At 36.2% G+C, this 11,171-nt stretch overlaps 1 protein-coding gene across 2 annotated transcripts; it reads right to left on the reverse strand.

The window, feature by feature from the left end:
• Positions 1 to 1,485: 1,485 nt before the first annotated feature.
• Positions 1,486 to 9,808, reverse strand: tubd1 (tubulin, delta 1). 2 transcript variants are annotated; one of them, XM_067365182.1, is made up of 8 exons: positions 9,361 to 9,808; positions 9,126 to 9,273; positions 8,196 to 8,412; positions 5,532 to 5,763; positions 5,279 to 5,443; positions 3,473 to 3,601; positions 2,165 to 2,348; positions 1,487 to 2,084 (listed from the first exon to the last, which is right to left on the reverse strand). In XM_067365182.1, exons 1-8 carry the CDS (start codon positions 9,509 to 9,511, stop codon positions 1,982 to 1,984), a joined length of 1,329 nt encoding a protein of 442 aa, XP_067221283.1. In that variant the 5' UTR covers positions 9,512 to 9,808; the 3' UTR covers positions 1,487 to 1,981. The 2 variants fall into 2 exon arrangements, with proteins under 2 accessions (XP_067221284.1, XP_067221283.1); XM_067365183.1 differs by lacking the exons at positions 9,126 to 9,273; positions 9,361 to 9,808 and having other exon boundaries at positions 1,486 to 2,084; positions 8,201 to 8,302.
• Positions 9,809 to 11,171: the final 1,363 nt, after the last annotated feature.

The raw sequence follows: 11,171 nt of genomic DNA on the forward strand, positions 1-11,171 counted from the left end.
TTCATCTTTTTATTGTAAACCAACTATATGTGCGTGGTAAGATCAATCTTTTTCTCATTGCATTCAGCTATTTATTTAAGAGAAAGAAATAATGTCAAGACCAGTTAGGACTATATATTTTCGCAGAAAATGTTTTCAGTTTGTCATAGTTGCTATACATTTCACAATATCACAATAAAAAGCATTTTTGTACTCAAGTTTAAGTGTTTCCCCAGTGATTAAAAAGCACTTTATGTGTGTTATATTTGTTACTTTAGAGTTATTAAGAGATATTTAGTTTGAACCATTAGCAACAAAGCATGACACTTGCATGGGGGCCATTTTTGAACTCTTTCAAATTTATACGCGTCATTGTATTGATGTTTTTTTCTTTCTGAGGCTCTTTTGCGGTTTGTTACGGCCGGGTCACTTTTTACTCTGCACTCGCAGATTCCTTCAGGATTTTTATGTATTTGGGTCCATCCATCTATCTATCTACACCATCCTTGTCTGATTATGATGTGCGTGACGTTTAAGATTTAAAAGCTTATAATTTTTACATTTAGATTCATAATCATCTGTCCTCTTCAGAAAAGTAGCGTTTATTAAACACGACAGGCTAGTTGAGGTTTCTTGTCAGTAATAGTCTGCTTAATTCTGATTGGTCAATTCTGTACTGTTGCCTCTGGCTACCTACAAAATAGCTAAACAAACCTTGGCGGGGGAGAGTCGAAGACTTCGACGGTATCGGCATTAGTTTTGGTTTTAAAGAATACGTTATTATTCAGTAGACAGCGACAAGGAAAGTAGGTTTATCTTAATATTGTTATATGTGTAATTCTGGGTCTTAGCGCTAGTTTATGATGAACATTGTGTTAGCTTTATGCTTGTATTCGAATCGCTGAACACATGCAGATAGAATGTTAACTGTGTATTGCCTATTTATTGCATCCGAATGTTGTTTTAGAATGTTACAAATTGTGGAGGAATTCCAAATGAGGAAAATAAAGCCATTTCCATTCTCAGAACGCTGTGTTCACAAATCAATCCAGAGTATGGGACTCCATACTTGACTACAGGTCACGACATAATATGTATTTACAAGGTGGGCAGTTGTTAAACAAACCATATCGAGATGAATCAAAGACGAGACGGTAACAACGAAAAGTGGCGCACACGCAGACAACACAGTTTGAATAGTTTTGGTATATTATTATTGTACGAAAAAATCTCTTATTCAATTGTTTGTAGATTGCAATTGAATATGTAATCATAAATATCAGAGACAAAGCAGAGAAAAAGCAGTATACCAAAAACAATTGTAATAAGTATTATTACATTGCAAAAAAATAAAATAAAAAAATATTGGAATCAGAATCATTAATAACCTGACAGTCATTAATTGCATAATAGGTAATAAATATCAGAGACAAATAATAAAAAAAAAACAATTGGCAATACTTATAATCATTAATCATAAGTGGTAAGGTAATCAGTAAACAAAAATATCAGGGACAGAGAGACTCCCTGGCAATTTATCATAGTAGTAATAATAATTATTAATAATAAATATTCTAAATAATCAGCACTATTTCAGGGTCTTCTAAATTTGTGACATGCTTCCATTGAAGCTCAAGATGTTCTCTGAATCATTCTCAAATCATGCTGGAGAAAAAAACAGGGGCAAACTAAGACTTATTTTTCCAGTTCAAATGTCTTGCAGAATGGAAAATTCATAAGTGGCTCGAAAAAAGTGAATAAGCATCACAATTAAACTGCTTTTATTTCATTCGAATATTTTCAAATTATTCAAATATTTTGAATATTACATTATCTATTGTATAGTAAGAGCTTTAAAAAGGCAGAAATAAATATTTGTGTATCACAAAATTATGAATTTAACAAATATACTCCTCCAGAGGCCAGTAAAGTCCTCTAATATGGAATCCTATGAAATCAGTACTGTCAAATCTTCATGATGAGCCATCTATGATAGGGTTAATCAGAGGTGTGTGTAGCTGGAGATGATCTGCTCTAGTGCAGTAAAACTGTCCAGAAAATCCTCCTCACAGATTCCAAACTTTGTATACTGATGAACATAAGCCCTACAGAAAGAAAAAAATAGTATTTTTTTAAAAAGACAGTACAGAAATTTGTCCAATACTTAAGCTGTTGTATTTCTCACCTTGAGGCAAACATGTTCCAAGCCTTCCTGACTATATTGTCCAGTGGTTTTAAAAGGGACTGGTTGTTGCTGACCAAAGTGGCCGACTTTTCATATCCATTGAAAGCTACAGGGGAGTTCCATGCGCAGAAACTATTTTCAGTTTTAAGCCACGGCACATATAACGCAGGATCCTTAAAACCATCTGTTGATTGAAATATTTTTCATGTTAGTTTCCATCCACATCATTTTTCAATGCAGAAGTAAGCTGTTTTCTGTGAATGTGTGAAACTTCCGATTCATTAGCCACTATAGGGAAATAACAAGAAGAATGACAGTGCAGTAAACAGTAAAACTGTGTGTGCTGCAAACCAGTGATTATAATTAAGACGATACATTCAAATAATATGGTAAAAAATACCAGTTTGCAATATCAGGCATCATAACAAGCTGCTTAAAATAACGAAGTGAATGATAACGGAAGCCAGACAGAGGCCCGCTTTCACATTAAAAATAACGTGAATAGTCCACCCCAAAAAATGACAATCTAATACTTATGGCAAATATGAAGAATGTTGGTAACCAAACAATTTCAATTCCCATTAACTTCTATTGTATGGGGGGGAAAAAAGGATGTCAATGGGAACACAACACATTTTTAAATTTAAAAAATATTTCAGTTTATCATTTTAAAATATTTTAATTAGAATAAATCAAACAATTAATCACGATTAATGACATCCAAAATAAAAGAGGGATTTGAAATGTTGTAAAAGTGACAAGGAGATGTTTTTCTTGCTCAACAGGTGAGTAAGGGATTTTATTGGACAGATAAATTGCCATATGTAGTAAAGCATTATCTTTTGTGAAGAGTCATTTCATTATAGTTGTAGCGCTGTGCTGAAATTTATTTCAAGGAAGAACTGTGTCTATTAATGGGTAAAGCTACAGTAACATCTTCAGCTAGTCAGTTTGAGATCCTTTCCATCTAAACTGGTTATATCTCTTAAAGGAACACTCCACTTTTTTTGAAAATAGGCTCATTTTCCAACTCCCCTAGAGTTAAACAGTTGAGTTTTACCGTTTTCGAATCCATTCAGCCGATCTCCGGTTCTGGATGAACTATGCTAAGCTATGCTAAAAGTGGTACCGACAGACCCGGAGATCGGCTGAATGGATTCGAAAACGGTAAAACTCAACTGTTTAACTCTAGGGGAGTTGGAAAATGAGCCTATTTTCAAAAAAAGTGGAGTGTTCCTTTAAGCCTAGCAGAGAACCATATTCATTCACTGTGTTAAATGGACAGAAGTACATTTAAGGGCTACTTGCCTGTAACCGCAGTAGAGACATCTTTCCCTCGCAGAATTAGAACATTAGCAAGTGACGAATTAAAACTTTTATGCCTGCTGTTTGGCACGCTCTCTCCTCCTGATGTGACACTTACTGTCCAGTCAATTCCTTTTTTTTTTTAAAAAAAAAGAAGCATTTTAATTCCACAAAACCATTATATAGACATTCAATGAATATTTTGTATTTCTTCAGTTGTGTCATATATACAGTGCATCCGGAAAGTATTCACAGCACTTCACTTTTTCCACATTTTGTTATGATACAGCCTTTTTCCAAAGTGGATTCAATTAAATTCATTATTTTCCTCAAAATTCTACAAACAATACCTTGTAAAGACAACGTGAAAGAAGTTTGTTTGAAATCTTTGCAAATGTATTAAAAATAAAAAAAGTACGTATGTATTCACAGCCTTTGCCATGACACTCAAAATTGAGCTCAGGTGCATCCTGTTTCCACTAATCATCCTTGAGATGTTTCTACAACTTGGAGTCCACCTGTGGTGACTTCAGTTTACTGGACATGATTTGGAAAGGCACACACCTGTCTATATAAGGTCCCACAGTTAACGGCGCATGTCAGAGCACAAACCAAGCCATGAAGTTCAAGAAATTGTCTGTAGACCTCCGAGACAGGATTGTATGGAGGCACAGATCTGAGGAAGGGTACAGAAAAATTTCTGCTGCATTGAAGGTCCCAATGGGCACAGTGGCCACCATCATCCATAAATGGAAGAAGTGTGGAACCACCAAGACTCTTCCTAGATCTTCCAAACTGAGTGATTGGGGGAGAAGGCCCTTAATCAGGGAGGTGACCAAGAACCTGATGGTCACTCTGACAGCGCTCCAGCGTTTCTCAGTGGAGAACAAGAGCTTCCAGAAGAACAACCATCTCTGCAGCACTCCACCAATCAGGCCTGTATGGTAGAGTTGCCAGACGGAAGCCACTTCTCAGAAAAAGGCACATGACAGCCTTCCTGGAGGACTCTCAGACCATGAGAAACAAAGTTCTCGGGTCTGATTAAACAAAGATTGAACTCTCTGGCCTGAATAGCAAGCATCATGTCTGGAGGAAACCAGACACCACTCATCACCTGGCCAATACCATCCCTACAGTGAAGCATGGTGGTGGCAGCATCATGCTGTGAGGATGTTTTTCAGCAGCAGGTACTGGGAGACTTGTAAGGATCGAGGGAAAGATGAATGCAGCAATGTACAGAGACATCCTTGATGAAAACCTGCTCAAGAGCGCTCTGGACCTCAGACTGGGGTGAAGGCTGATCTTCCAACAGGACAACGACCCTAAGCACACAACCAAGATAACCAAGGAGTGGCTACGGGACAACTCTGTGAACATCCTTGAGTGGCCCAGCCAGAGCCCAGACTTGAACCCAATTGAACATCTCTGGAGAGATCTGAAAATGTCTGTGCACCGACGCTCCCCACCCAACCTGATCCAAGTTTGAGAGGTCCTGCAAAGAAGAATGGGAGAAACTGCCCAAAAATAGGTGTGCCAAGCTTGTAGCATCATACTCAAAAAGACTTGAGGCCAAAGGTGCTTCAACAAAATATTGAGCAAAGGCTGTGAATACTTATGTACATGTGTTATTTAAATTTGCAAAAATTTCTAATAAACTACTTTCACATTGTCATTATGTGGTATTGTTTGTAGAATTTTGAGGAAAAAAATAAATTTAATACATTTTGGAAAGGCTGTAACAACAAAATGTGGAAAAAGTGCTGTGAAGCATCCTTCCTAATATTACATGAATATGTGATATCACCTCACCTTCTTCCATCCTAGCACTGGCGATGAGCATTTGACGTAAATGCTTGAGCAGGCCAGGCCAGTTAAACACACTATAGGCCAGAGACGTGCTGGACATCTGAGGAATGTTACACAAGCTGAGTAGTTTGTACTCGGGGTGACACACCAGAGAACTCAGTAATTCCCCTGTAGAGAGCAGATAAACACTGGTAAAGGACTGTAATTTTTCCTGATGACTCTCTGAAATTGGATGTGAATTGTGAGCCATTTGTACCTATGGGGTTTCTGCTGTAATGGCAGGGTGAATCAGCAGTATAAGCGGGCTGAAGCACGCTGCCCAGCTGGTGAGCGATCACCTTATTAACGTCACTGATTGAGATGTGTTTGATGTTCATCAGCTGGCTGCAGATTTTGTGCACAGTGTCATTCTCGTGAACCAGAATAGCATCAGAGAGCTGGTAGAGATGTGACAGCGTGAGCACAGAGTTGTAGTTTTGCACGATCACCTGGAAAGGAAAACAAAAAGTCACAAAAACAGTGATTAGAATAAGGATAAATGCCAAATAAGAGTGTCCATGATAAAGAAAAGGAAAAATCTAGTTTAAAACTCATGTTCTTAGAAATGTACTCTTTGTATTCATGTTGGTTTAATCTGGTTTTGATGGCAAGACAAGACACCAGAGGTGAATAGATTAAACATTTTAAGTGTCACCATACTTCACCAGTTGATTTTTCACAGTACATTAAGACATTTTTTAAATGTTGTTGAAATATGCAAATGCATCATTATCTAATTAAACATGCACTACTTTGCTTACATTTTCAGAACAGACATCTGAACACTGGATGAGGCCTGGTTCAAAGTTCTTGTATCATTTATCTATTATTATTTTTATCTATTTTTATCACTCCATATATCAGAAAATACTGAAAAAACAGCCAGAAAAAGGTCACATTTTTATAAAATGTAATATACATCAGGCGAATAATATATGAACAAACCACTGTATAAAAAAAATAAAAAATTAGAATATACAGATAAGAATAAAACTGTAAAGTTTGGTGTATGTAAATGCTACTGTACTGTACTTGAATGTGCAATAAAATCAACACTTATTTGTATTTGGGATGTTTTCCACTAGTTTGAAAGAAGGCATGGTCTTGTCCTAAATGTCTTGTCTGTCATGTGGTGTAACCATTATGTATAATTAACATTTGTTTATGTATAATTATCATTACCTTACACATAGAATGCATGTGAGTGTACACATCTTAATCACTATTATCAAAAATGTTTTTTTTAAGATAAACTTTTCTTTTAATCAAATATCATGAATCATGAATTATTAATTCATAAATATCTTAGGTTTTGGGGGAATTGCACTGCATGACATTTTACAACCTGAACTATCATTACCTTGTCATAAAGAGGTAAAATTATCTGATATTTTAAGAAACTTATTGACCTTTTACAGGTATGAGAGTCTGCAGGGGTTTTATGTTTTTTTCCCCTGGTATGTTTCTTAATGTTAGTCGCACCAAATGACTTGGTTGGTCACACAGCATGACTTTTTTTTTTTTTTGCATTTTTGAATTATTAAGCAGTAAAGCTTAAAAATAATTTAAATAAATTGTTAAAATGTATTTTCCTAATAATTAATATATAAAGACTATCAGGGCTCGACAATAACAACTGCCCGATGGCCCAGGGCCAGTGTGAATGTAGCTCTGGATCGGGATAATCATGAAAGATGTTTGCACGAAAATCATTTGCATGTGTTTTTAAACCCTGCGAATTTAAATATTCAAGCACAAGAAGACGTGAAAGAAAACTAAATTCGGTACTCACGTGCTGTGTGAGAAGTATGCGCCCAGAAAACTGTATTAGTGTGCGAATACTAAATTGAGTTCTCTTTCACGTCTTCTTGCGCTTGAATGGACAAAGTTATGTCAAGTATTCTAGTAAACATAGTTGGTTATGTCTCAAGTGAACATAAACAGCTGAGAAATAAAATGGATGTGTATCAGTATATTGGATCTGAGCATTCGCTCTTAAAGTGACAGCAGCGTAATATTCCTGCTGCTTTCTGTGTTTTTAATATCAAACAACACTCACTGCTCTTGACTGAATAAGTTTTGTAACTAATACGGACTAATCAACATTTAATTTATACAGTGAAAACTATGCAGTGTTGTTTTAAATTTGATTACTTTATTCATTTTCTGTAACTGAAAACTACTTTCAGACCTACCTGAAAATCCTGAAAAGCACTGTTTATTTCATTTATATGTTTATTCAGTTGTATTTATTTGTGGTATTGCTAATATTTTTTTCTTATTTTATAACTGGCTGTTTACTTGTCTCTAATAATATTTGAGATTTATATTAGTTAGGCTAGTTTTTGCTGAGGTATCAAAATTGGAATAGAGAATTGTGAAATGTCACTGGTATCTGAAATTTGGTGTCATAACCTTATTTATTAACGTTGCATGGGTCAAACACAATGAAAACATAGTATTTATTTATTACTTTTTTGTGGTGGGGCCAGTAAAACTTTTGGCAGGGAAAGTAAAAATATGAACAGGGCCAGCAGAAAAAAATCCTTATCGTTGAGCCCTGACTATGCTAAACTACTTAATACATTTTTTTCAAGACTTTCATTCTTTTAATAAGGCTGTTTTCTTCGTAATGATGTCATGACAGTTGTTTCACCCTGGCATTTTTGACTTTATGCCCACAAAAAAACAAACAAACAAAAAACATGTTTATAATATAAGAGGTGTATTCAAATAATTTAATGTATGACTTGCGTTTTAAGGTATTTTTAACAAGTTAATAAAAAAATAAATAAAATTTTATATATATATATATATATATATGCCATTGACCCAACTGCTACTACATAAATGATACATTCAAATACAAAAAGCTCACTACCTCACCAGATCCATAGGGCCATGTCATTTGATTTAGGATGAAGGACTGGGGGTATATGTCCCTCAACCGCTGAGTGACGTAGGTACCCACACCAGAACCGGTGCCACCTGCAACACTCATCATGGTGAAAATCCCTGCAAGACGATCACATCGCTCGACCTCCATCCGCACCAGATCCTCCACAGCCTCTTCATGACGTGGTCCATGAACACAGAACCTTCAGAGAAGAACAGTAAAATGAACTCACACATGACAAACACATTAAAGGATTAGTTCACTTTCAAATTAAAATTTCCTGATAATTTACTCACCCCCATGTCATCCAAGATGTTCATGTCTTTCTTTCTTCAGTCGAAAAGAAATTAAGTTTTTGATGAAAACATTCCAGGATTATTCTCCTTATAGTGGACTTCAATGGACCCCAAACGGCTGAAGGTCAAAATTACAGTTTCAGTGCAGCTTCAAAGGGCTTTAAACGATACCAGACGAGGAATAAGGGTCTTATCTAGCGAAACGATCGGTCTTGAAAAATAAAAATGTATATGCTTTATAAACACAAACAATTGCCTTGTAAGTGCTTCCGCCATTCCACCTTCCATATTCTTCAAAAAGCTTACGCTGTATGTCCTACACTTTCCCTATTCAATTTACAGAAAAAACAGAACTGGCGCCATTTTAGTTCCGTAAGTTTAATAGAGAAAGTGTTTAAAGCTGCACTGAAACTGTAATTTTGACCTTCAACCGTTTGGGGTCCATTGAAGTCCACTATAAGTAGGATAATCCTGGAATGTTTTCATCAAAAACCTTAATTTCTTTTCGACTGAAGAAAGAAGGACATGGACATCTTGGATGTGAGTAAATTATCAGGAAAATGTAATATGAAAGTGAACTATTCCTTTAAAAGCTAAAACTAAGAGCTCATCTTCTTACCCATTTGCCCAGTTGTTTCCAGAGCCCTGCTTCTGGGAGAAATGTGCTTTGTCTCCATACCTCCATCTTCCAGATTTTGATGCCTTTGCTATTGCTTGAGTGATAACCTTGGGCTCCATATCAACAAGTACTGACCGCGCCACAAGTTCTGTGAGACATAAACATTGGGAAGTGGGAATCTAGTACATATCAAACATTACAGAGGTACTAGCACACATTAGTGAGTTGAACCTACCTCCAGCTGAGGTTTCATAAAAGAATCTCTCATCACTGCATTGCTTGTACTTCTTTCTGTTTGGTCCATTTGAATCATCGCTAATGACACTGAAGAGCTCGTGTCCGATCTGATTCCCACACTGACCCAACTGTAAGCTTACAACAGACATATCTACGGGCTCTATCTTTCGATATTACCCATTAAACGACACGACAACCGTCTCACGCGCTCTCGTGACAGCATTATGTGAATACACAACTACCGAATGTGTAGCTATAGCAACGTTTATTTACCTTCTTACTCAACGAGACATATTCCCTGGATGTCAGTTTACTGTACGGAGAGTCAAAACAAAGCCATGGATACACAATATAAAGCAGCATTAAGTCACTACTTTAAAAAAAAATTATAAAGTAAAAGTAGAGTTGTGCCTACAGAAGCCAGTTGAAGGCGGGTGCAGGTTTGCAACAAGCGTCGAAAGTGATGCATGATGGGACTGGGTCTGGGAGCAAGAGTGAAAAACATCTATACAACCATCAGGTGGCGCACATTACATACATTCTGTTGGCTCCAGTGTTCTACTTTTGTGCTCTGGAGTATGTTTATAGGTCACCCCAAATCAAACTGAAAATTAGAGAAATAATATTTTTGCATAAAGCTCAAGATTTATTTATATTTTTACATTATTTTCGAGCCAATTTGAATTTTTCTCATTCTTTTTACCTTTATAATTCAATATTAATTCTATATTCTACATTTGTTCGTAACGGTGACTCCCTTGCGTTCTCATTACTGCAGTAGATTTTTTTTCTTTAATATAAATTAAAGTTAGTACAACAAATAATACCATGATGTATTACAATTGAAACAATAAGACTTTTAACCGATTAAAACAAAGTCATTTCACTCGGCGGCCATCTTTGAAACGCCTCTCGTCCGGTAAGTGTAACTCATAGGTGTAACTCCTATCTAATTGAATGAGGAAACATCAAATTCTCCAAAGCTGTTTGCCAAGCTTTCGATTAAATTTCATATTTGAAATCACCAATGAAATCTGACAACAACTGCCTCATAAATTTTGATTCTAAATGCTCGAATCATGACAAAAAACTGTATTTTTCAGACTGGATCAAGCTAATGCGCATGCGCAGTCCTTAAATGCGTGTCTCTTGTGTCTCATTTCGGAGGCGCGTGTCTGACTGTTTCTATCATGAACCGGAGCTCCTAATGGCCGCTGCAGTGATGCGATGACTTGGCTCTTATATTTGAAGGCGGGACTTATTCCGCCATATTGTGCATTGCACTTTCTCCCATTCAAAACAAGAGTGAGGCATCTTAGTTGCGTCCCAAATTACGCACTATACACTATGCACTTATACACTATGTACTTGGCACTATGCACTCATCCATGTAGTGCGTGAATTGTATACGGTTATGATCGTATGAGTCTGATCCTCCCTTCCCCTCCACTACGTAATTAAAGCTGCGACAGTTGAGTGCACAAAGTGTCCAACATTCCACACTTAGTTTTTTCCGTTAATTTAGTGCATCATCCGGGTATTTAAAGTGTACTTTTTCTTTTTGGAATTTTCTGTGTGAACGCACTACTCACACTATTTATACTTAAAAACGTCATAGAATAGTGCACAAGTATGTGAATTGGGACGCACCTCTTGTGTTATTCTATAGTCTTTGATTACAATAATAAAAAAAAATATTTATTTGTTTTAATCAATGTTTTTATTTAGTTGTATTATAGCGAATTTGAGGAAACGTTCAATTTTTTTCTTCTTTTTTGATTCAGGGTTAAAATATGATAACGTTGATAA

This window comes from Chanodichthys erythropterus, chromosome 17, assembly GCF_024489055.1.
Source record: "Chanodichthys erythropterus isolate Z2021 chromosome 17, ASM2448905v1, whole genome shotgun sequence".
NCBI lineage: Eukaryota > Metazoa > Chordata > Actinopteri > Cypriniformes > Xenocyprididae > Chanodichthys > Chanodichthys erythropterus.

Bases quoted from the DNA above. Each gene is read 5' to 3' on its own strand.
- tubd1 (XM_067365182.1), bottom strand. From the start codon at position 9,511: ATGTCTGTTGTAAGCTTACAGTTGGGTCAGTGTGGGAATCAGATCGGA. The intron at 8,413-9,125 runs GTAAGAAGATGA...TCTTCTCTGAAG, and splicing joins GGAAACAACTGGGCAAATGG to GTTCTGTGTTCATGGACCAC. The intron at 5,764-8,195 runs GTAGTGAGCTTT...TTTCCTTTCCAG, and splicing joins GGCCCTATGGATCTGGTGAG to GTGATCGTGCAAAACTACAA.